This window comes from Esox lucius, chromosome 14 (assembly GCF_011004845.1).
Source record: "Esox lucius isolate fEsoLuc1 chromosome 14, fEsoLuc1.pri, whole genome shotgun sequence".
Lineage (NCBI taxonomy): Eukaryota > Metazoa > Chordata > Actinopteri > Esociformes > Esocidae > Esox > Esox lucius.
Window position 1 is genome coordinate 25,591,064 of NC_047582.1, and position 27,349 is coordinate 25,618,412.

Below are 27,349 nucleotides of genomic sequence, written 5' to 3' on the forward strand. Positions count from 1 at the left end.
ACTCTAACCGTGGAAATGCAATTTCATTGCAATTGCAATGTAATTTTGCTGAGCAAACCTGAAAATATAAAGCAAGCTTTTAAATTCAGTTTGTGAATACAGAGCTGCACATCTATATTTCATCCCTGATTTACTTATAGTAAAGAAAAGGCTCAACTTAGGTTTAATAAAAGCTAGAAGGTTTTAATGGTGAGTGAACGTTTCTCCTTTTTCATAATTTGATTTAATTTCGAGGTTGCACCTCGACTCGTGTAGTTTGAGTGTCCACTCCCACTTCTCTGATCTGACTGGCTTCAAATTAGGGGGCTGAGTCAGTGAAGAAAGCAAATAGGTCTACATAAAACCCAGTAATTCGTAATAGGCGCGAGTATAACGAGTACGTAAAAGAGAGGCAAAGGGGAAAAAGAAACAAAACTTTTGGAAGTTCAAAATGAGCGCACCAGCACGGTAGCTACCAGACAAACAAGAGTCTGTGAGGTGAGGTGGGTGAACAACAGAATATAAACACAACTAGACAGTGAACGGAAACAGGTGTGTCCTCGGGATGCGCTGCTGCCATCACTCTCCCACCAGTTGTTAATACACCGGGGAGGTGGAGCGCCGGAGAGGATGGGGAGCTGCGGTGCCACGCGGCGCTAACGTTACAATGATGTCCAAAGTCCACCCTAGGGTTTGGCAGAATATAGGAAACATCTGATGTGACATGAAGATGTATATATATATATATATATATATATATATATAATACTCTGTCTGTATATTTCTCCACAGGTAAAGCCTATGAGATTACCTACGTGCGGCTCAAGTTTTATACCAGCCGACCGGAGAGCTTTGCCATCTACAAGCGCACGCGTGAGGATGGACCATGGATACCCTACCAGTACTACAGCGCTTCCTGTAGCAAGACCTATGGGAAGAATGCGAAGGGGTACATCCGCCCAGGGGAGGACGAGAGGGTGGCATTGTGCACCGACGAGTTCAGCGACATCTCCCCACTGACCGGGGGCAATGTGGCCTTCTCCACCCTCGAGGGACGACCCAGCGCATACAACTTTGACCAGAGCACTGTGCTACAGGTGAGTGATGGAAGGGGGCAGTGTGGGCTGGGGTGTGTGTGTGTGTGTGTCTCGTGAGCCGGAGAGAGCAACAAAGAGAGAAAGAGAAGAGGCAAAAGGCAGGTCCCAGTGGATCTCCGTTTTGGAAAGTTTAGAGAGAGTGCTGAGAAGAGTGTTTGGCTGTTGGTACTCTGCTAACAGGCGGTTCACAGATATATATTAGAAGTCAAGGAGAAGTTAGGCTGTATTTCCATTATTTGATTCACATATAAATCACATGTTTGCATGTTGGGAACATTTACATTACAACATGGTTATGGCTGTCTTCTGTGTGTGGTTCGTTAAATAAGTGTGAGTTATGGATAATACATTAAACAAATTGAAAATGCAAAATCAAGAAAACAGGATATTAAATACAACTACATGAAAAGTGTCCGTTGTTCACAATGTACATGGTACCATAGGGAGGATTGAGGGCGTGTGTATCTGTACCCTGAGTGAAATCCTGTGTGAGAGTGAGTGTGAATAAAGACTATGCGTGTCCACAGAAGGTGTGTGCGTGAGTGATTGTGTGTAGATGAGAAGGATTATGGATATCTAAATGTGTGTGTGTGTGTGCTAATAGGTTCTAAGGTGCTGAGCAGCATGCACTGAAGGCAGTTGAACAGATTGAATGCCTGTTTGTGGTATTTAAGATGCTCCCGAATGACCTTTGTCTGCTAGATGGAAGGAGAAGCAACGGTCCTTTTTTCGAGTGGCTGAGGTCCACGATGATCTTTGTGGTCTTTCTGCATTTCCCTGTGTAGAATGTCTCCTGGAGGGCCGACAGTGGGTCCCCAGTGGTGCATTAGGCCAACCTCACCATCGCCCTAAGAGCGATACGATCGTGGGTGGAGATGTTGCAATACAGCCTGAGAGTTTGCTCTCAACAGTGCATCTGCAGACAATGAGTCCTCTCACACATGGCCTATTGCACTATCTTTACCACGCTACTGGTGATATTGTTAGACCATTTCCTCGTGAGAAACATGGAGCTTTCCACCTCTCTACCGCGACCCTGTCAGGGCTCTCTCTAGCGTCTCCAGGGCTCTAACCAACCCCCCAACCTCCAGGGCTGTGTGAACGTTGCTGGAAATACAACCTAGCTTGGCTGTGTTGTCAGCATACCTTTTGATTTGTTGGAGTCATACATGGCCCCGCGGCCACGAGTTAACAGGGTGTAGAGGAGGGGGGCTGGAGATGCACCCTGAAGGGGCTGGGCACACACCCTGACTGGGGACACTGGTGTGGATGTGGTGCTTACCTTTACCATGTGGGGTTGGCACGTCGGGACATCAATGGTCCAGTTGTGCAGGGCCAGGTCCAGTTCATCTAGTACTATCAGTTTTATTAAAATGGGGGAGTTTTTGTCCGTGACTGTTTGAGTCAATGTTTTCTCGTTGCTCTCTTGTCCTTCGGCAGCAGATGTATTGAGAATGTTGGACATCAAATCTTAATAATCTAGGTCATATAGGTAAGAATCATGATATCATATAGGGTATTGTGTGTTTAATTTTCTGTCAATTGTCAAGCCATATTCCTTCAGTATTTCTGCCTGCACCATCTTACAGTATGTTTAAATGTGTGATAATATAGGAACAGAGAGTCTTTACACATGTCTAGATGTCTTAGCTTGTGGTGACAGACCAGAAATGATATTCTATTTCTATTCATCAGCTTTATCATAAAGTCGGCTATCTCAGCACTCCTGGACAATGACCTTTACAAAAATATTCCCTTTATTCATCCCAGAGTATAATATATTTAAATATGGCCTTCCTCCTGACAGCAAACAATTCAAGCAGGATAAGACTGGCTGACACGCTCATTGATACTCAGACACACAGGCTCTCTCTCTCTCTCTCTCCTCTCTCCCTTAGACACATCTGTGCCTCTAGAACAGCAGCTGAAGGGGATCGATCCAATGTTATGTTTAGCTCTGATGAACATTGACGATGCCTTGAGAGCTTTATGGTTTTTAGCACCAGGCAAACTGTTGAGAGAAACGCAGAGAAAATGAACCCAGTAAACCACCGTGACTAAAGATGAGGAAATAAAGCACCTGTCTCCTGGCTCCCTTCCCTTGATAACCGCAGAATGTGTGTGTGTGTCTCTGTAAGATAAAGAAAGAGAAAGAGAGAGCATGTTGGAAATAATCACAAAGAGTCCTCAGCTTAATGAAAATCTGCTATCCTCAATTTAAACAGACTCCAATATGTTTCCTGTTTATTATATTAGTATACACATGAAGGCTGTAAAGCAGACTAAAACAGAGAAGTGTTATTCAATAAATGTACTGAAGGGAGGGACTTGGGCGCTTGTATGTCTCGGTAGAAGGAGACACAGCGGATGGTACAGTTGTGCCATATTCTTACCAAATCATACTCAACATACGTTTGTAACCACACACAAGGGAGACAGGAAGACAAGGTCCAGAATCCGGTAACAAGGAGTACACAGTGAATGGACAGGGGTGGATGGAAATAAACACTGGTCACGCGTCTCAGTGAAAGTATAGCTCTCTATATTGCTTATGCATTTTTCAGCAAAATGTGGCTAAACTGTTAACCAAGAACAAGAGAGGGGAGGGAATGTTCACCCCTCAGACACTGGGCAAGTCATGCCTGAATCCCCTTCTGGGGGGTAGAGAGGAGAGATTTGAAGGCAAACTAGAGTATTGAATTAGGTTTAGTGTTATTAAGGGTTAGGCCTTTGTGTGGTGAGGCGGGGAGAGGGATAGTCCACAGAGGAGAGACAGAGGAACATGGAAGAGTGAACCTGCTCTGGGGTGTGGATTTGGGCTCCTAAACAGAGAGAGAGAGAAAGGAGAGAGAGAAAGAGAGAGAGTGAGAGAGAGAGAGTGAGTGACTTGTAGCCTGTTCTGTTGTGGCTGGGGGGAAAAGAAAGGAGGAAGAAAAAATACTCCACTCAGGACTGGATTGCTGCAGCTTAGCAATAACCACTTAACTCACAGGCAAGAAAGGTTTTCCAGAAGCTTCCCTCATCAAGCAACCAGGCCCCTTCTACCCACACCTAAATCCACCCTTCTCAGTACTGCCCAGTGTTAATATTCTATTTCTCCTGTCTTGTTTTTTGGTAACAGGAGTTGCAGTTAAGAAGCAATGATTACTGTGGTCTTGTTCTTTTTCATCCAGGTTACATTCGAAACAGCAACCTTTACCCTATATAGTGGACTACTTTCAACCCTAGTAAGAAAAAGATGCAATGTACAATATAGGGAAACAGATGCAATTTTGGGACATAGACACTATATTGTACACTTTAAATGAGCACTATTGCTGTCCCTGCTGTCATATCCCATCCTAATGGGACTTGGACTGGTTTATATGACAGCAGGGTCATCTTTTGTTTCGTTTGCCTTTCTACTCCCTCTCACAGTCGTCTCTCCCTGTTTGCCTTACGACCTTATAAAAGTTTGAATTTAAGTTAATGTTACCTACAACAATTGCATTTTTTCACAAGATGCAAGGAGAAAATGTGTTGTTACTGATTGTCTTCACTAATAATTAGATACTTAACTGCTTGTGACAGTATGCCAAGTAAGGCATATCAACACTTTACTCAGCATAATCGGCGTAAGGTCAGAACTGAAGTTTGCATTCATCAGTTCAAGCCATCTTGGGACTTAAAATATTACTATATGTTGATTTCCTGTATTGAATTCAAATTGTGCAATGTGCCGTCTTTCTCTAAAAGCGTCATTGAAATTAGTTGAGAAACATATTTCAATTATTTACTGGCACAATGTATTAGCATAGCCCAACAGCACATTATGCTAACCTGCACAATTGTATTATTTAGTTGTATTGCTAATCATTTAACATGTGATGACTTGAACTGAGAAACTCAGCTCATTACTGTAGATTGTTGTCCAAAGGCTATCTATGGCCATGATCTAGCAGCCTGACTAATTCAGTCATTTATTAAATATGCAGTATGCTACTCTTTATTTATTACCTCATTACCTAAATACCATTTAAGCTGAAATGTGGTACATATCAGATGTTAACAGATCTTGTGAATAGAAAGTTTTAGCCCTGTGGGACTGTGCTATGCCTGCTTTTTGACTGGGTGGAGGCTGCAGTTACACTGAAACCTGTGCTTCCTAATGGGCCAACTGGTTCAATATTTCATAATGAGTCCTGATTATGAAGCAGAGACAGACCAATGTGAAGGTGCCGCATCTCTCAGCATGCCTCAACGTGTTGTCCCTCTCTCTTCCTAGGAATTTGCCCTCTCCATCTCTTTTGATCTCTCACTCTTGCTCGCGCTCTTTTTCTTAATCTCTCTCCTTCCTGTTCTCTCCTTTTCCTTTTCTATTAACCTAGAAGATTGGAAGTCCTGTAGGTGACTGCGATCTATCCCCCTATTAGAATAAATGACACTCCTAACGTTCATTACCATCTGTCTTTTATCGCAGGCCTTTTTTTCTCGGCCCATCGGATCGTTCAAAGTGGCCATAAGTGAAGAGGAAATGAAAGAGGTGTCTTTTTATTGCTTTCACAGGGTCTTTTGTGTGGCCTTTGGAACATGGTTGACATACCACATTGTCTCAGTGGTGAGCTGGCATCTGACTAACTTTAAAGAGCTGAGGGAAGGAGAGACGTCCTGCTGTGCTGTGCCCTTAGTCAGCGTTAATCAAAACAAAATTGAATCAAATATATTTAATGAAGACGCTTTTACATCAGCAATTGTCACCAAGTGCTTTTACAGATACCCAGCCTGCGACCCCAAATATCAAGCAACAACCGAATTGATGCACAGTGGCTTGCAAATCTCCCTAGTAGGGTCAAAATTTAGGAAGAAACCTAGAGAGGTTCCAGACTTGGAGGGGTGGCCTGTCCTCTTCTGGCTGTGCAGGGTGAATATTATAAGAGCGCATGACCTTTGGGCCAAGTTACTGTTTTTGCTTGACAAGCAGGTCAATAAATGCATGTGGGCCGTTTCCTGAGTCCTTAAACAAGAAAGTGAACTGCGCAACCAGCTGGATAATGACATGGGATATCAGATGGGGTGAGAGCAGAGGCCCCAGGAATCATCAGGCAACTTGATGTGCAACACAACCAGGAGGACCCGGACGGGGACAGCCACGAGTGATTCGAGTCCGTCCTCCTAAGCTTGTCCTAAGGTTACTCAGGCTTTACTCTGAGTAGGCTGGCAGAGACACCCACTGCCCAGGCCCCAGTCCTACTTTATGATTCATTTTTATGGGCTGCATCTGCTGGATTCTATGGGTCTGACTGAAGAGGAACCAGGTTTAGCTGCTAAATCAACAGATCCCAAAACATCTGGTTCACAGTCTGTCTATCTGTCTGTCTGTGTCTGCATGCAGGCCTGCCTGTTGGTCTGTCTATCTGTCTGTCTGTCTGTCTGTGTTTCTGTCTGTCTGTTTGTCTGTAACTCCAGTCTAACTCTGTTATATTTCACACATCACATTCTGTTCTCTTCAACAGAAGAGATAGGAGAGTGGAAAATGCAGTGGCCAATACTGTTCATGAAAATATAAATGTGCTACTGCATTCCTAGCTTTATGTTTAAGGCTTTTAAAGACTACCCATGACTAAGTTTGATTGATTGATATGGCAAAGTGTAATTTCTAACAACACATTTTAGTAAATGAAATTGGGATATGTCTAATATCTGCACTATTATGTGGTAATTACATTGACCAACATGTACAGTAATCTCTCCAGACACATGTGCTTTTCTATTTCCAGAAACTAACCAGGGGTGGGAAGTCCTCTTCATTCGTTTGTGAGGAAAAGCTAGATAGTGGATCACTTCGAATTGAATTGTATTTATAAAATGTTGATGTTTTTTTTTTAAGTGCTCTACCTACCATATGTCTTTGAAAAAGGTAAGTGTGGGTGAGTGAAGGTTAGAGGAAGGTAAAACCATCCATACTCTCCACATTCAGAATATCAACAGACCATAAAATTATCTCTGTTGGTCTCTTGGGCACGTTGTAATGCTGTATAGCGCATACAGAGAACTATGCATATTTCATAAGTCTTAAAATGGGAATTGCATCCTGTCTGCTTTATTAGCATTTTAATCCCTCTGTAGACTCGCTGCATGCTTTCCCTTTCCCTGCCTGATGGGCCCGCTCGCCGTATAAAGACTTCATAGCCATTATTCCCCACGTTTCTAAACCGCTCTACCCTCCATCTTAGGGATGCCATAGATAAGAATTATTGAAAAGAGGGGATGGGAAAGAATGGCTGCTTACACACAATGGTTGCATGATAAATAGTTGAGGAACACAGGGCTAAGTATTCTGTGTTTTCTTTGTGTGTACTCATAAATCGCCCTAAACACTACAGAACAACAAGCTGAATTCAAAACAGGTGGGGTTTAATCGGGTTGTGTTTTCACATTGATTAGTATCTGTCTGTGTCATAAACGCCTTCTCCGTTTTATCATTAATCTACAGCGGAAAACGGGTTTGCCTTATTTGTCATTACCAAACAAATTGTGTAAGAAACCCTCACCTGGTAACAGTTTCCCTCAGAAGTAATGACTTACTTCAAAGACTGAGGCTGTTGTCCAGGTTTGCACAACGCTCCCCCCTCCTTTTGAATATCTACACAGAAGATGAAAGCCGCTCTATGAATTCAAATTTAATTTGTTCAGTCATCCATTAAAACGTTTTCTCTCTCCTTTACTCTCACCCTCTCTCTTCATCTCTCTCACTCTTTTGCTCCCCCCCACCCCACCCCTCCCCCACACCCCCCCATTACCCTCTCTCTTTCTCTTGCCGGGTTGAAGCCGGAAAGCAGTGTAGCAAATTGGAAGTACAGCAGTGAATGACAATGAGAGAAAGAGAAGAGGGAAAAAATACACCGAAAACTTAAGCAATCAAATTAAAACTTTATTACGTTTGGAATGAGGGACACTGCTCTATTCTGTCACTGCCTCCATCGGGTAGCCCTAAAGAATGGGGAGGGCAAAGATAAGAGTCTCACTGGGGGGAAAAGGCAGCCAGAGATACATCGTATGAGGTGCCCTTGTAATAGTCGATCTAAGTTAGGGGCCTCAGGCTACTAGCACTAACATAGAGCTGTTTAGCCTGTCTCTCATCTAAAGGGTGGGAGGTTTAGGCGGCGACCTACCTGGTGTCGAGATGATAAAACTGCGGAAAACTGCCTTAAAGTAGAAAACATTTCAACATATTTTTCTGTTGCATTATTGATATAAATGACGCTGTAGTTAGGCACCCCGTGGCGACATACACTTGCATGGTTCTGAAACCGCCATCTGTGGGGGATGCAAAGCCTGAGCGCGCACATCCCCACATTTCCCAGCCCACACGGCTATGGCACGCATTCTCTATTCATTTGAAAGATTGAGCCGCAGTGAGAATTCGCAAAAGTGTAAAAGCCAACGGTCTCATATTCTAGAAACCGCTGTGCTGTGTGAGTTTCTGCATTTCGGACCATGGTAACACATGGAGGTGAGGCACAAACGAGCCGTAGGTCTGACACAGCCGACGGCCCTCATCCGTGTTCACTGTCCTGGACTCGCGCCCTTTTGAAAGCCTTCATTGTCAACACAGAGTTTAATGAGTGATGGTGCCGCTAAAGGCCGTGCAGCACGAGTTAAAACCAACAGTTTTTTAAAGGATGTCTCCTCCAGCGATATTCGATACGACAGACATATTCTGTCGTATCCTTCCTAACAAAGGGATCTGTTTGTCTGTGCTCCTGCGTATTCCACAGTTTGGACTGGTGTATTTATCTCATAAACATCGTCTACAGTTTTATTAGTTAGGCCTGTATTTAAGTTACTCAAAACTCACACAAAGTCATGTTGGTATTTATGTTAAAATCTGATCCTTGTATGCAATTCTTCTGAATATTAAAATACAGTGTTGTTTAGAGAAACATTATTAAGCTACACGCAATCACACAAACACATGGATTTCACATTTTGTCACAACACTGTTTTGAAGATCTTTTTTGGGGCCTGAATTTGACTCAATGCGTACTCTATGGGAGATGAAGATGTGGTCTAAAGTGCATTACTAAGACTTAATACATAATACAGTCTCTAAAGAAGGGAAATTAAATGCTAAAACTTTAGTCAGAATTTTTATATCACCAACAGTATGACATCACCTGGCTAGTACACCTATTTTAGGTAGCTAACGTTAGCATTGCTAGCAGTTCTTGACTGACTTTGTTAGCGAATGACAACATTGCCATCTTTCATATGATTATTGTTTAAATATTGGGGTACTTAAGCAATGTTTTGTTGCCACTGTATCCTATTTTAGACAAAACAGTAATTAGCCGACGCAACTAGATGACAGAGATATAATCCCCACAGTGAAAATATCTGGCGTTTTGACTGCTTTTTATTTTAAGGTTGTGGCTGTCCATACTATAAAAGTGCCAGTATTGGCCAGTCACTTTTTCTATTGCAGAATATTAGGTGGAAATGAACATGTCACAATGCTGAGTTAAAATGTTTTGCGCTTTTATCTTTTCTTTTGAAGCAACACAAACAAAAGATCTTCAAGGTAGAACAGATGGGGGTAACAACTCAAACAATACTAAATAAATTAGGTAGTCCAAAGGAACTTTACAGTAACGGAAGTCACAGAACCTAAAACTAAACATTCCAACAGAAGGTTCCTCATTGAATTTAAGACTACGATAGGGACTGAAACAGGTAAAGGCGCTGGGGAGAAAAAAGTCCTTGTAATTGCAAGAGGAGAACGCTAAGTAAAAAAAAACGGAACCCTTTAGAGAATGAGCTGAATAGGGACTACAGTTCACCGCGAGATGAATATAGACAGGAGATGAGCCATCCGTTGATAGGCCTCATGCATAATAGGTTGTTGTCTCTCCAACTCCCAGCATGTTCACTTTGGCGGTACTCTCTCCAGCCTCTCTTACACTGATTGTGGCCACCTGTTTTTATTGAGGACAAGGAGAGAGCCAGTGACCCCCACAGGTGTTCCCCCTTATGTCTGATTCCACCATACTCACCTGCTGGGAGGGATGGCTGCTGGGTCTCAGTTTCAAGACCTGTCTCATTTCATCAACTGCGTGCAAATCTTAATCAGCCAGTGATTAATGTGCCATTATCAGTAAGCTTTTTCACTATAATAAATATTTTTTTTGCAATCATTAACATTCATTACCTTTTGTTGATCTAAATATCCATGATATTTCTAGCAATAAAGTCCATGATCATGTCTAAAGGTCTTGTTAAATGTTTATTTGTGTTACAGCATTAATGAAATGTCAGCCTTTTGGCTACACACACCTGAACCATCAGGCTTAGTACAATGTTAGAATTGGCCACAAACACCCATGTGCACTTGCCATGTTTTGTTGTGTTATTGACCTGCGGAATAATTCAGTGGAACCGCTTGTACATCAAATATTTTGCTTTCATATTTTGCATTCTGCTTCTGTGGCATACATTTTTGTAAAGCTTCGCCACACCAATGACCTCTACCAGTAGCATAAAAGTTAGATGCAATTTCGATACAATCAGTGCATTTTGTATTTGCGTGTATAGTTTCAGGATAAACAATGCGTGTAATTTGAATTTATGGCAACCTGCTGTAAGCAAATATGGTCGTCGACACCACGCACACACACACCCTGAGCATTGATTAATGATCATGCTGATAGAGGAGCAGAGATGGGATATAAGGGAATACAGAAAACATGTTTAGACATTGCATATGTTCAACAGTTACATTTAACATCACGTTATCCATTAATCATTTATGTTGAAATCACTTTTTCTCTATTTTTCACTGTGTGTGGAAAGTTTTGCCAGTTTAGCCAGGAAATCCCCATTGATTTTGGTTTCCCCGTTCTCACTGTTATACCCTAGCAACAGAGCTGTAAAAATGACAAAGTACTCAACTGGGTTCATGTGTGTTTACTACTTTAGGGAAGTATCTAATTAAGATCTAAGTAACCAGACAAAGGGAGTTCAAAACTAACCCGTGATCAATTAAAATAAAAGGAAGTGTGTAAACGATCAATTAAGGTCACTGGTTAGTTATGGACTCTGTTTACCTGGACATTTAGTTCTTCCTTAGGAACTTCCCAAAACTGGTAAACACAGCCGAGTACTTTTACTTTGTACTTTTTACACCTCTGATCACATCCAAGTGGACTTGCACAAGCAAATGAGAGAAATGATCGGGTCTTGGCTAGCATTGAAGCTAATGCTCAGAATTTTCTTTTCGCATTGGTCAAATTTGACGCATCACAGCTAAATAAGACACACCATGTTTTACATGACCTAAATTTGCATTGAAGTTTGTGTGAGTTCTGGGTATGTTACTTATGTTATTACAGTCTGCATGAATTTGTGTGTGATCTCAATTCTGCAAGTGAATAAAGTCCCGTCAAGCCAAATCAAGGGCACCCGGCTTTTGTGTATTGGATCGGCATTTGAACAGCCTCTAGTTTTGACAGGGATTGCCCTGAGGGAAGTGACTTGGGCAAGTGCTTAGAGGGTAAAGACTGTGTGAATAGACTGCAGACAGTGGATAGGGGTCTACAGCCGGGAGGAGATTTCAAGAGATTATGTGACCAAAGTGGCTAAAGCAATCAAATAAAAATGCATTCACATAAACATTTGAACTTCATTTCTGGAGCTCGAACCTGTCAGTAAGAACAAAACGATGATTGGTTAAAGGAAACACCTTAGGATTCCTATGTGTCTACGTTGTTACATTCATAAGTTGACGATTAGAAAAAGAAATACTGTACACTTAGTCCATTTTTCAGATCCCTCCACATACCTTTGGTAGTGAAACTCTAGTGACAAATGCAGGAGCCACGCGTCATTGTACCTCTCCCTCGCTCTCTCGGCGCCCGACTCTCAGCCCCCCCGCTGCCACAGACAGAAATGAGAACTTGTCGATAGCGTGGTTTGGAGAAAACAGGACTACACACTGTTTCAGTGACAGAGAGATGGATCCTGGCAGCTGAAATTAGCCTTTTTTTCCCCAATCACAGATCATGAATGTCTGCATTATACTCCTGCCCGCGTCATTCCACTCTCCCCTCATCCACAGAACATTTCATGATCCTAATTTCTCTTTGGCGTACTATGGTGTAGCTATCAGCAAGCAATGGCGGGATCTTTTGGAAAGATTGCAGACAAGAAGCCATATTTTATACATAAGCTAAGCTTAGTAACGTGCTAGCATGGCGCTATAACTATTCCACACCCATAGCCAAATATGCATGCTGTCCCATGCTAACATTGCAGTGCAATCCAGCACAAAAGGTCTAGATGTACTATTGTTCTAATATAACTTTTTTTTATAATCTGCCTAAATGAAAATCAGGGTTTGTTTGTTTAATTAAGCCTAAAAAAATAAAACATTACTGACGTTAACCCATTCATAAGGATTCCATGCAGCTCATTTTCTTCATTTAATGCGTTTTGGGGGTGTATTATCTTGTTGTGGCTTGGCTCCACTTCACACCATAGACAGGCTTGTCATGGTACAGCATGGTGATAGCTACTGATTTATTGAACTGTGATTCCTCTGCTTGAACACGGTTAATGTGATGTGGTTTATTAAGCAATTATGTGCAATTATTGTATGTGCTGTCTTGGGAGGTCCTGGTGATTAGTGATTTAGATTTTGCCATTATGCATGGAAAACTCTCAGCTCTGTTTTATAACCAATGCACTCATGAATTATGCTCCTAAGTGTCTTATCTAGTCAGTTTGAGTTTGAATACACAAGCTGAATATGTATTAAGTGATCCAGAGCAGTGCTGGCATTGTCTTCTATGTCCACATAGGCTTTGGTGACTACTGCTACCGAATACCGAATATTATGCTTAAATTACTCATCACTTTAGGAATGACATTTTATTGCCTAGATGGTTTAAGTGTATGTTCACGTAGCATAAAGCTACCTTCTATGTTAAATTGAAAAACAATTCTGCATATAGAATTGTTATTAGAGAAAGACACTACCTATTAAAAAAAATAATTATACTATTATGTGGCATTGTGTGGAATTTTTTCATCATATTATAAGATCCATAATGTATTTACATAGAAGGACCATAATATAACTGCATTGTTTCACAATATTAACTCACCCAAAAAAACGTGGAGCTCATACAAAAGTGCATTCTAAAATGCAGAATTTGTATTGATCAACATCAGTTTTCTGCTGTGAAATGGAAAAGTGTCACCGTCCCTCTCTTCCTTTGGCGCCACAGAGGGACGTGATCAACTCCCGACCAATCAGCATTGGCAGACAGGGGCAAGCCAAATCCCTGAGTCATTTCCTGGTTGCTACACATATAACTGAATTTCCATTCAGGTGAAACAGCAAGCATTGTACAGTGCAGTGAAGTATTGTGCTAAATCTAATTCACTTTTCTAAATGTTTTAAAATAGCAACAACAAATACATGTAAACAATTTTATGAGGTGGTCAACCAAAAGTAATACTCAGGCAATTTCCACAAGGTGCAAACAAATTGCAGGTATCACTATTACAGTTTTTTTTTTAGATACGTTGGCACTATTCACACAAATATGTGGTAATAATTCACCACTCATTGTGCAGCACTACTCTAAGTATATCTAACATTGACTGAGTACAAAAATCATCTAGAAAGGCATGTTTCACATTGAAATGCATTATGTTCATACAAAGTACATGCATAACTTTTAATAAGGGTTTCTTCTATATTGTAAAAATACCTTTTACTATGACTGTACTCATTGTTCCCAATTGATTGTTACTCAACCATTCGATGAATATACTGTATTTATTTTACATTGTGCATATTGAAAACTACAGAATCACCACCGTAAGGCCATCAATTTGAATGTAACCTCTGTGGGATTCAGAACCACCAACTTGGTGTTGGTACTGTGAGCCACAAAAGACCACTGCATTGCCTGTACAATGCAATACTGTCCTAAACAGGACATTATTGCCATCCATAAAAGTAACCACAACTATATAACCAAATAAACCATGTGAACACTGTCAATGTCTTTCAAAATGGAACTTGATAGACAGCAAGGCAGAGGAGTAATTCAGATAGCTCCTGGACAGGGTCAGAACTACAAACTGAACAGCTGTGAACCATCACAAGTACATGTTTGTTGATAAAATAGGCTTCTGCGGGGTCAAAACACGGCGGTGTTGGCGAAATAATATTGACCAATGAGCAACTGTTCATGTGCCTGGACAACGTGGGCAAAACATTCCTGTGTGCAGCCATATCTGAAGATGGGGTAGGATATAAGTCACTTCTTGGCTGTGGCTGCACACCTCATTGGGTTCCTCATTATCAACATTATCATATTGTGTGTGATAATGTTAGTTTCCACCATTCAGAGGTGATTTAGGAATGGTTTTGGGCCAATCCCTGATACTTGACCCTAGACCTTCCCAGTAATCTCTTTCCATTATGGAGGTGGAAGTTCTATGACCACCGTCCCCATGAGCATGTCACCCTCCTACAGCTCATTGATAAATCATGTCATGACATCACTGGTGACCAATGTCAGTTAGTGTAGTGTGTGTTAATTAAACACTGGCACTTGTTTTATTTCTATCTGATAGTATTTGTTAAAAAAAAAATTGACAGAAAAAACATTACAGTAAAAGTTACTTTTTTTTATGTCTACATTGATCACACTTGATTATGGGATAGACATTTTGGAAATGATTGTCATCAATTGTGATGGGTAATGTACTGTTAGAGTTTTGCCTAATGTGAAAACTGAAATAAATCGTAACAGATTACCTTTAGCTCTTCAAAGAGTCTTTTTGAACCATGTGTCTTACATTGTTTGGTCTTGGACTATGTGTCACAGTTGAGAGAAAGGATGTGATGCGTAGAGGAGGTAAAGGTAGTCATTTCTTTAATTATCTTTCAGCCAACATTACAGAGGAGAGAATAACCGTGAACTAAAGCGTACAACGCAAACAATGACCGACAAACTAAAGGGAGAACGAGGGCAACATAAATAGGATCAGAGGCAATAGGGAGCAACTGTCTCCGATTGGGGACAATTAAACATACTGTACCCGTGCAGAGATGCCAAGAGGCACCTCTGCAGTCAGACCATTACTGTGGCCTCCAGGCACAGAGAGATGCCTAGAGAAACCTCAGCCAGGATATGACACTAACTGACTGTTACAATAACTTAACCGAACAAATTGCACTGCTATGTTTTGATGATTTAATTAATGTACCCGTTGTATTTCACAAACTTCACAAGATCACTGATCTTGTGGTGAAAGATGTTTACAAACCACATAAAAGCAAAATCTGTTGTGAATGCAAGATTTAATTATTTACGAGTATGAACTGTTTGGATAAAAGTACCAAAGCGACTACAGAACAAGGTAAAAATTTAACAAAACTATAGTGGAAGCATACAAAATAGTTAGTTTTTTTTTAATTTGTATTATTGATTTGATTTGTTGCTGATCTATAATACGGATACACATATACTGTACCTGGAGCTGACTCTAGATCATTTATGGAAGAATGGCCTTGCTTTCCTTAACAGTATCATCTAGTTATCCTCTTCAATTCGCTTCATCATCAGAGCAGTGTACATTACACAAGAAGAAAACACAACATTGGAGTTAACAAAACTTTTTGCTGTAGTCTGCACAAAAATAAAACACAAATAATATGCTGACTATTAATTAACCTCCCAGAAATTGTTTCTTTTCAGTTCTTTAAGTGATATTTAGGCCGGTGTCTGTGTTGCCTTATGCAATTAGCTAAGTCCCAACCAACCATGAATAATATTACCACCAGCAGTATATAATGGTTGATTGGGATGAATGAGCTACACTGAATAAATACTATGGAAGGCTAACAATGCGATTAAATTGTGTGTGTGTTAAAGCTTCTCATGACACACACACACACACCCGTACTGAACAATGTTTAACGATGTAATATCGTTGTGTATTGTAGCCATAAAAAGCTACGAGATTTTCACCTGCTGATGTTTTGTTCAAATTCTATATTTTCTGAAATCCCTTGCAAAACGGTTCTCAATTGCAACCAACATATGCCAAATATGTACCTATCCCTAATGCAGAGTGGGGGTAATCTTGAGCCTTGATTGCAATGAAAGTTCTTCAGTACTATTTTAATACTGGTTTGACATAAATAAATACATTATTTAAATATATTCCAGTTCATGTAATCCATTTTAAATAACAATCATTCAAATACGATCAGAGAGGGTACTTCCCTATCATGACCCACATGGTAAAAACCATAGACTGTAAAAAAAATGGACGACGCCCCTTCGCTCTTTTCCATTGGTGAAGACTGAACCCGCCAGTGTCCCGATATGGCGCTGACATCTTGGACTTGCGTCTGCGCAGATAGCGATCTTGGGACCAGTTCTGCGCAGTAGTTATGCGCAGTAGCGAGCAGGAAGTAAAGCCGTAAAGCCGCGAAATCAACGGCCCCACCCCTGTGCCCCGCCCTCACTCTCCCTCGCAGAATGCGCATACCGTAATCAATCGCAAGCACACGCTGCACTGTTTTGGAAGTGGAGTCCTGCTCCTGTGAACTCTGCCTGCTCCGTTCCACTCCAACCTCATTAAAATACGATATGTTATAGCCTAACTTACATCATGTTTAACCTTAATTTAGAATAGGCCTAATACAAAAATTATTGGTAACTTCTAGCTAATGATCACCTGCTAGCTATTAACATGGCTATTAACGAGGCTTGTTGTCTTTTAGCTAACGTTAGCTAGCCCATTACATTTATTTACTAATTAAATAGCTTAGAAATGTAACTTACCGAAAAAAATTCTAAGATCGACTGGAAATGCCACAATCTAATGCAGAACAACCCATTATGTCCGTGTGAAATTATATCAATTATAGAAATTTAGAGATTAAATTTAAAGCTCCAATCTCCTAAAGTCTTCCGAAAATCGCGAAAAAAGCCTGTTGGGGCTTCAGTGGCTCCTCGGCTCAGATCGCTGTCAATCACGACGTCACACCACCATTTTTAGAGCATTAAATAACTAACTAAAAACCAACTTATTTTAAAAATAAACTCTTGAATTTACATTAGCGTGATACAAACTACAGTAAATGACAGAAACCAGCTTCGGAAAAAAGATATTTGAAGGGTAATTTAATTGTTTAATTGGTCTCGCATCCCATTGAATAACATGGGGAGGCGGGATTTATGACCTATACTAGGACCACTCACCAGGGGGCGATCGAGACGTTTTGGCTTCACTTTTCAGGGCTTGTGCGGCACGCTTGGTAAAAACAAGTCTCCTGTTTGGAGGAAGTCAATCTAGTACTGACACCTTATTGTATTTCTAATGCTGGTCATAATGAGCTGAGCTCTTCTCTCTTGTTTCTGACCTGTTTTTCTGACTTGCTTTTAATAATGAACAAAAACATACAATTGTGGTAAACATGGATGATCTCTGTGACACTCTGCACAATTATTGTTTCTACATCAGTCCCGTCATATGGACACCGGTAGAGCTGAGCACCGGTACAGCCCACTGTGCTAAGCCCCTGTCATTGTGTGACTCATCCGACACTGGGGTAGGGGAAACAAACGGACAGAGGAACAAAGAAGGACAGGGAGATACGTGTGCAAATGCGAGAAACGGGCAGAGGGAAACAGAAAGGGAGAGTGACAGGGAGAGAGAAAGAAAGAGAGAGTAAAAGGGAGAGCGGGAGAGAGAGGACCAAGTATCAATAGGTGATTGGGTAGCTGTGTTGGCTGTTTTTACTCTTTGCAGAGGAAGACCATAGGATATAATTGATATAATAGCATTCAGTAGCTGTCATTTCTTTAACTTTTGCCTCTGGAGACTTTGAGGCTATGAAGTATAAATGATTGCTGATCACCTACTAGTGATGTATCTTCTTCATGGCTCTGCTCTTAACCCCGCTGCTGTTTTGATCCTGACCAAAGCAAGAAAAAGTGAGGGGAGGAACCAGAAAAGGCATACAGAAAAAGTAGATGTTCTTTTCTCCCATCATTGTCTTTCTGCCCTGAATGAGAATAAGCTCTCTACTGAATATGTTCACTGCCTGGTCTTCCTTCCTTCTTCAAGCCTGGGTGGAAGACATTCAGTCCGCTGGCATCCATTTCTCTTCCTCCCTCTTGCTTTTTCTCCTCCCTTTCTCATTTCCTTTTTTTCCTCATCTGCATGTCCACCTTACAGTCTGTACAGCCCCAACCTCCCTGTGTTCACCCAGTAACGACGGTACCAAGAGCAGCGGGCAGGCCAAGGCGCGTGAAGAATGGCCGTATGCTACTACCGGCAGCCCCTGGGCACCAGGGTCGTTCAACAGTGCCCAAACCCCATTAGCAAGAGTGGAGTCATGTCACGCAGGGCCAAAGTCGATAAGCAAGGCCCCAAAACAGTAGCCTGCCAGTTCCACTCTGTTCCACAACGGGTTGCTTTGAAACAGGCGGCACACATTACCATCTCAAGGGCTCACTGAGAAAACTGCAAGCCAAAGAGAGAGAGAGAGAGAGAGGGAATATGAGAGAAAGGAGAGAATGAGAGTAGGAGAGAGAGAAAGAGAAAGTGATAGCAAGAGCGAAAGCGAACACCAATACAATAACAACAGGGTGATAATGGAAAATGTGATCATCCACAATCGCTTTAAAGAAAATGTAATTCTCCTCATATCACAGATGATCACTTCCCATGATGGTATAGGTCCAGCCCTGAAAAGTGGAGTTGGAGCAAAATGTGTATGCAGACTGTAGCTAAGTTGTCGCATAAAAAAGGTGAATTTCAGCACCTTAATATTGCCTCCATTTGCAAGTAATTTCTCCCCTCTTCAAATCCACTTTGTAAAGTGAAGTATACTTAGTCAGCCCATCCCCCATGCTGGCTAATTCTCAGTGACATTCCTTGTTTAGCTATTTCTTAACATCTGGTCCAGCTGCAGGCAATAGTAGCCACACATCCACCACATGTCTGACCCTAACCCCTCCCTGGTCTGGCCCGGGTGACCCACAGAAGTGGTCCAAGATTCCTACTATTTCTGACATTTTTGGAAGAAAATCGAAGTCACAGCATCTAGAGCGTAGTGCATGAACAGTGCCTCTCCATTTACCCCAAGCCAGGGCCCCAACCTGTATTGGCTTGGTTGTCCCATCCCTTTCAGGGAACTTTCATGTTGGAAATATTTCACGGTATCTTTAAATTGCTCTAGTTCACACTTGGTCAGAAGATGTGTCCTCTGTAAAAATCATGTTCTGCATTTTTGATACAAAGGTATGCTGGAGATATGGTCTGGTTCCATTGTGACTACTGTCTGGCAGTACGGTCTGGTGCGGTTAAGGTAGAACAATCTAACCCTAACTGCACACACAAAGCTAGCATTAACATCAGGCATAGGACTCTGTCTTGGTTGATTAAATTAGATTGGCTACTTCTCGTTTGGGTTTTATGAGGAATGTTGTTATATTAGAGTCCACATTTTCCACAAAATCTATGAACGTACAGTTCAGATATCCATCAGTATAAAATGAGACATGTCAATAAGGGTCTCTTCACAAGCCCCAACAATAAATCAAACTCGTTAGTTTTTTCTGGCACTCAGGAAGAGTGGCTGTGGCTTTGACAGTAGCTAAAAGGGATCCACATATACAGTACAACAAACAATAATTAATAAAAAAGATGCATAAACAGCTGGTAGAATACAAATTCCTTCACACTGGCAGTTCGAAGTGACTTAGAACCTATTTATTCCAGAACCCAATTTGAGTCAGCTTTTTTCCCTGCAGTCTGAATATCCCAAACAACCTGGAATTGTATACTTTCAAACCAAACCTATAGAGGCTTTGTAGTCCCATTCCTGGTCATGCCTGGCCTTTACAGTAAATACATTTGAAAGTGCGTTTTGACAGCTAGGTAGCAAATTAACTGTTAGTGGCTTGCCAAGAATGTTGGATCATCTTATCTGATGAGGCTATAAAATAAGTTTACTGATATGGTTTTGAATATTCAATGTTAATGGGAAACAATGAAAGAAACGTTGTTGGTTTGAACTTGCTACTTAACGTGTAAGAAAAATCCCCATAAGAACTACCAATCAGCCTAAATAACGGCACACCCACCCGTTGTTACTATGACAACAAGCAAATGACTGCTGTCTGAACACACAAATTCCATTTGGTGACTTTGTTTGGACAGTCAGTTTTCCAAAATGGATTTGAAAAACAAAAGTGATTTGAGCGTTAACACATGCTGACAGTGTAAACAATGCTTCATACTGCTCTCCTCTAAGGCAATAACTTTTCAAATAAAAGAGTTGTAGCAGTAGTAGTGTATTATACGCTGAGATAGATCACACAATCAAGTTCTGAAGCTTTATGATGGAGGAATACTAACTTAAGAAGTCCATTTTAGGTTGCATGTTGCATTTAGTTTTCCCAAATCATAGTATCATTTAATTCAAATGTGCTAAACAATAATATTGTAATTAATCTTTTGTTTGTTTCTATGTTAAAATATTGAAAAGTGAAAAACTTATTTTTTTTAGAGTAGCCGGGGACAGTTAAAAATGAACTGAGGCAAGAGCTGACACTTTTTGTACTTTGTGGAGTGATAGGCGGATTTACATGTGAGAAGTTTCTGGTGACTGAGATGAAAATGTCCATTAGATACAGTGAGGGACATTCTTTTTAGATCCCCTGCTGATTTTGTACGTTTGCCCACTGACAAAGAAATTATCAGTCTATAATTGTAATGGTAGGTTTATTTGAACAGTGAGAGAAGGAATAACAACAACAAAATACAGAAAAACGCATGTCAAACATTTTATAAATTGATTGATTTGAAATAAGTATTTCATCCCCTCTGCAGTACTTAGTACTTGGTGGCAAAACACTTCTTAGCAATCACAGAGGTCAGACTTTTCTTGTAATTTGCCACCAGGTTTGCACACATCTCAGGAGGGATTTTGTCCGACTCCTCTTTGCAGATCTTCTCCAAGTCATTAAGGTTTCGAGGCTGACCTTTGGCAACTTGAACCTTCAGCTCCCTCCACAGACTTTCTATGAGAATAAGGTCTGGAGACTGGCTAGGCCACTCCAGGACCTTAATGTGCTTCTTCTTGGAACGTTTCTTGGTTGCCTTGGCCGTGTGTTTTGGGTCATTGTCATGCTGGAATACCCATCCACGACCCATTTTTAATGCCCTGGCTGAGGGAAGGAGGTTCTCACCAAAGATTTGACGGTACATGGCCCCATCCAACGTCCCTTTGATGCGGTGAAGTTGTCCTGTCCCCTTAGCAGAAAAATAGGCAGCATTCCTCCTCCTCCAAACAGGGCAAGTTGAGTTGATGCCAAAAGAGCTTGAACACTTTTACCCAGTTCTCCTCTGAATCATTCAGATGTTCATTAGCAAACTTCAGACGGGCCTGTACATGTGCTTTCTTGAGCAGGGGGACCTTGCGGGCGCTGCAGGATTTCAGTCCTTCATGGCGTAGTGTGTTACCAATAGTTTTCTTGGTGACTATGGTTTCAGCTGCCTTGAGATCAATGACGAAATCTTCCCGTGTAGTTCTGGGCTGATTCCTCTAATGATTATTGCAACTCCATGAGGTGAGATCTTGCATGGAGACATAGACCGAGGGAGATTGACAGTTCTTTTGTGCTTCTTCCGTTATTGAATAATCACACCAACTGTTGTCACCTTATCATGGTCTTATAGCCCATTCCAGCCTTGTGTAGGTCTACAATCCCTGACATCCTTGGACAGCTCTTTGGCCTTGGCCATGGTAGAGAGTTTGGAATCTGATTGATTGCTTCTGTGGACAGGTGTCTTTTATATAGGTAACAAACTGAGATTAGGAGCACTCCCTTTAAGAGTGTGCTCCTAATCTCAACTTGTTACCTTTATAAAAGACACCTGTCCACAGAAGCAATCAAGCCAGAAATCTTTCTGATTGAGAGGGGATCAAATACTTATTTCACTCATTAAAATGCAAATCCATTCATAACATTTTTTACATGCATTTTTCTGGATTTCTTTTTATTTCATTCTGTCTCTCACTGTTCAAATAAACCTACCATAAACATTCTCGACTGATCATTTCTTTGTCAGTGAGCAAAAATACGAAATCAGCAGGGGATCAAATAATTGTTTCCATGTTTATAACATGTACAGTTTACTACAGATACTCTTATTTGTGCTTGTCGTCATTATTTGTGAATACTTTTAATGAGCAAATTACAAACGATCCCTTATATATACTCGTTTTTGTCCTCATATCAGGCTGACTGCACAAAAATAAGACGACTAGACAGCAGTGCATGAGACCGACAGTACACCACATGAACCCAACCATTCCACATGTTTTTAGTCTGAGGCCTATCCGCTCCCCCCTCCTTCTATTTCCCTATTCCCCCACATCAAACACCCCTCAGGGGAGAGAGCAGAGAAAACACAACATAGGAATAAAGAAGGCTTTTTTTCAGGACACACAGTCCACTGGGTCCCGAACCAGCCGGGAGAAAGACACATAACAGGTTTTTACTCTATTTGTTTTAAATTTGTGAGGGGAGGAGAAAAGAGAGACCCCTTCTCCATGGCTTCATATGTTCTCTCCTTACATGACCCATTCTAGCTCCCTCCCCATCTCTCTCTTCCTTTTACCTCTCTACTGCTGTTTGTCTTTCCCTTCTTCTTTTCTTCTCACTTGCTTCCTTTCCAACACCCATTTTATTTGTTTACAAGTTCCTATTCATCTCCCCACTGTGTGACCAGATGCAGGCACTGTGGCTGGCATCATATCTGGGATGGGAAGGTTTCTGTATTTGCTGTCAAGTGTTTTCCGTTATACTGCGTCTAAGGGGCAAGGGACCAAGTCTCCTTTCTAACCTATACATGAATACAGAATTATCTTTTAGCTATCCTGCTCATTTACTGTATATTCATCCTCTCTTTCTTGTTAGTATTGTTTCTTAGGTCTCATTATTTCTCCTTACAGTATTTCTTCCTCATCGCTCTGTAGCCTACTCTGTGTCTACTCCTCTACATTTATGTTCCATTCTGTTTCCTTCTCTACCCCTCAGTAACCCGTTTTACCCATCTCTACCTTGTGTACCCCCTCTCTAACCTCTAACTTCCTGTTCTGCCATATCCCAATCCCATTCATGCTCTGCTCCATCTCAATCCCATTCCTGCTCTGCACCATCCCAATCCCAATCCCATTCATGCTCTGCTCCATCTCAATCCCATTCCTGCTCTGCACCATCCCAATCCCATTCCTGTTCTGCACCATCCCAATCCCATTCCTGTTCTGCACCATCCCAATCCCATTCCTGTTCTGCCCTATCCCAATCCCATTCCTGTTCTGCTCCATCCCAATCTCATTCCTGTTCTGCCCTATTCCAATCGTATTCTTGTTCTGCCTCATCCCAATCCCAAAGCTGTTCTGCCCCATCCCAATCCCATTCCTGCTCTGCCCCATCTCAATCCCATTCCTGCTATGCCCCATCTCAATTCCATTTCTGTTCTGCCCCATCCCATTCCTGCTCTGTTCTGCCCCATCCCATTCCTGTTCTGCCCTATCCCAATCCCTTCCTCCTTCCAGTCCTCTCTGTCCTTGTTTGTATTGGTGTATTGGTTGACAACCAGCTTCCCTCCTCATCCTCCTCTCCACCTGGTTACAGGACTGGGTGACAGCCACTGACCTGCTCATCTCCCTGGACCGGCTCAACACATTCGGAGACGAGTTCTTCAAGGATTCCAAGGTGCTGCGGTCCTACTACTATGCCATCTCCGACTACTCTGTTGGTGCCAGGTAAAAGCTGACAGCTGATTGGTCCTCAGAGGCCCCCTGCCAGAAAGCTCAACAGCAAGAGGAAGGAGATTGTTTGTTTTGTTGGAATGTTTCTCAGACAGACTAGACTATGAAACAACAACAAAGCTTTGAATAGTGGCCCATTTTAATAAATAATAAAACACTGGAATGTCCCCATTTCCTCCCTCTCCATGTTCTGTTTTCATAACAAACAGTCTAACTTATCACAGCCGATGGTAAGACTGATATAACAAGCTCATTCCCGTCTTGTCTAATAAAGGTAACCCATTTTAACAAATCACAAAATAATGTTTTTACTTTGACACATTTATGCAATTAAAAATAGAGAAATAAAATGTTCTGGCGAGACCAAAATAGAGCTTTATGGTCAGAACAATAATCACTATAGTGAACAGAATACCATCCCCACTGGGAAGCATGGTGGTGGCTCACTGATGTTTTGGGGGTATGTGAGCTCTAAAGGTACAGGGAATCTTTGAAAATTGAATGGGACGTTCTTGGACTTTCCAGCGCGACAATGACCATAAGCACAAGGCCAAGTTGACCCTCCAGTGGTTAAAGCAGAAAAAGGTGAAGGTTCTGGAGTGGCCATCAGTCTCCTCAGCATCATATCATCGAGCCACTCTGGGGAGATCTCAAACGTACGGTTCATACAAGACGACCAAAGACTTTGCATGACCCGGAGGCATTTTGCCAAGATGAATGGGCAGCTCGAGGACCTGCAAGAATTCGGGACCTCATAGACAACTATTACAAAAGACTGCATGCTGTCATTGATGCTAAACGGGGCAATACACAGTATTAAGAACTAAGGGTATGCAGACTGACAGGGGTCAGTTCATTTTTTTCTTTGTTGCCATGTTTTGTTTTATGATTGTGCCATTCTGTTATGACCTACATTTGAATGTGAATCCCGTAAGAAATAAAATAAGTTTTATGCTTGCTCACTCATGTCTTCTTTACGAATAGTACATATACTACAAATTATCTGAGGGTATGCAAACTTTTGAACACAATTGTATCTAATTGGATATAGTACAAAGACATCAAATGTTGAACCAGAGAAATGTTATTGTTTTTGGAAGAATACATGCCCATTTTGAATTTGATGCCAGCAACACATTTCAAAAAAGTTGGGATGGGGCACCTTTATTAAAGCGTTTGGGAACTGAGGAGACCAATTGCTGTAGTTTTGAAAGTGAAATGTTTTTCCATTCTTGTTTTATATAAGATTTCAGCTGCTCGACAGTTTGGGGTCTCCTTTGTCGTATTTTTCGTTTCATTATGCGCCAAATATTTTCAATGGGTGACAGGTCTGGATTACAGGCAGTTTAGCACCTTGACTCTTTTTCTACAGAGCCATGCTGTTGTAATATGTGCAGAATGTGGTTTGGCACATTCCATGAAAAAGACATCTGGATGGCAGCATATGTTGCTCTAAATCCTGTATATATTATTCAGCATTAATTGTGCCTTCACAGATGTGCTAGTCACTAATGCCATGATAACTAATGCACCCCCATACCATCACGGATGTTGCCTTTTGGAGCCCCTTATACAACTCTAAATCCTTTGCTATGCCATTTATGCCCTTTCTAAGCCCACACATTCTCTCCCACCCTCTTCCTCCTCTGCCTTCTGACCTATTAACCTGAATACATCTTTTAACGTTCCTGTTCTGCCCCATCTCGATCCCATTCCTGTTCTGCCTCACCCGAATCCCATCCAATATTGGTTTTCGGCCTTGCCCCTTGCGTAAACTCCCTTGCATGTAATTTTATGTTGAAAGAAAAATATTCTTAAGTTATTTGCCCATGCAGTCTTTCACAGAGTGGTGAACTCCTCCCCATCTTTACTTCTGGAAGACTCATCCTCGCAGGGATGCTCTTTTTATACCCAATCATGTTATTGACTTGTTGCCAATTGACCAAATTAGTTGTGAGGTTTTCCACCAGGTTCTTTTTTTGTGTTACACAACATTTCCAGTCTTTTGTTGCCCCTGTCCCAGCTATTTGGAAACGTGTTGCTGGCATCAAATTCAAATTAAGATACTGCACCTTTTCGTTCCTTTAAAAAAGGAAGGTTTTGATTGAGGGACAGAAGGGTTAAAACTAAGAAACCCCTGGAAATTGAACGCTTCTGTTCCTCCCTCAAAACTTTCCTTTTCAATTGTTTGGGGAAGGAAATAAAAAGGTGCAGTGGTCTCTTAATGTTTTACAGAGCTGTACGGTATATATGTCAGAGAAGTCTCTAAGAAACCCACGGTAACATCAAGGAGTCTACAGCTCTCACTTGCCAAAATCATTGTTGAGGTGCTGCACAAACTTGGCTTACATGGGAGGTCAGAAACTAAGAAGCCTCTGCCTACAGTCAAAGGTGGAGTTCTTTGGCCGCAATGCCAGAAGCCATGTTTGGTGGAAACAAAGCACAGCAGAAGAACCCAAAACCAACTGAACAGCGTGGAGGTGGTGGCCTTATGGTTTGGGACTGCTTTTTCTGCCTCAGGGCCTGGCCAACTTGCCATCAATGAACACCATGTTGTACCAGACAATTCTTGAGGAGAATGTGATATCATCTGTCTAAAAAGTTAAAGCTGAACCAAATGTTGAAACAGTACAATGATGTAAAACAAAAAGCTACAACAACATGGCTCAAAAAGAAGATTTTGGAGGGTTATGGAATGGAAGAGTCAAAGATCAGATCTCCGTCCTATCGAAAAGCTTTTGTACGTGCAAGAAAGCCCTTGAACTTGTCATAGTTTAAGCGGTGCTGTAAAGAAGGTTATTTTAAACATGTATGGAAGCATTGCACCAATCTCTCAGGAAGAGAATGATAGATAGTGACAAGAAATGGTTTAATTAAGTTATTTCAGCCAAAGGGGGGCAACAAGAGATATTGAAACTAGGGGTGTACTTATTGTCTAAATATGTACAAGAAACAAAAATGTTCCTGGGGGTGTACTTATCACATGGCTGTATATCCGTCCTATCCCTCGTCTCTGTTTTGTGCCTTCTTGCCAGACCTGGGTTCAAATAACCTTATGATGAATAATCCCTTCACGCTTCACACCCAGCCACATCAGGGACTTCTGTAGTCTACAGCAAAGTAAATAAAATCCCAGTAGCATTTGAACCCAGGTCTACAGGTCCCTGGGCTTATTCCTGACCATAATGAGAAGGGACAACAGGAGGAAGGCAGCACACACAGGATGTCCATGGGCACGACCCAGTAACATAGACTTTAGTAAGTTGCTGAGAAGGAGCCTCCCACAGCTTCAACAGGATCTGACATGTGTCATAAGACTTTATGATCACAAGGCGTGACAATCTGACAAACGACTGAACAATGTCACCCTTACACCTGAGGAAACTAGTGGGCTACCAGAAAACAAGTTGGGCCC

General features: G+C 41.5%; 1 protein-coding gene across 1 annotated transcript in view; it reads left to right on the forward strand.

The window, feature by feature from the left end:
* The window catches only part of lamc3 (laminin, gamma 3), a 108,208-nt gene that overhangs the window by 10,880 nt on the left and 69,979 nt on the right, over positions 1-27,349 (forward strand). Inside the window, exons 2-3 of the mRNA XM_010878250.4 lie at positions 772-1,076; positions 23,798-23,928. Coding sequence (XP_010876552.2) covers positions 772-1,076; positions 23,798-23,928 — 436 coding nt within the window. The remainder of the gene's footprint in view (positions 1-771; positions 1,077-23,797; positions 23,929-27,349) is intronic.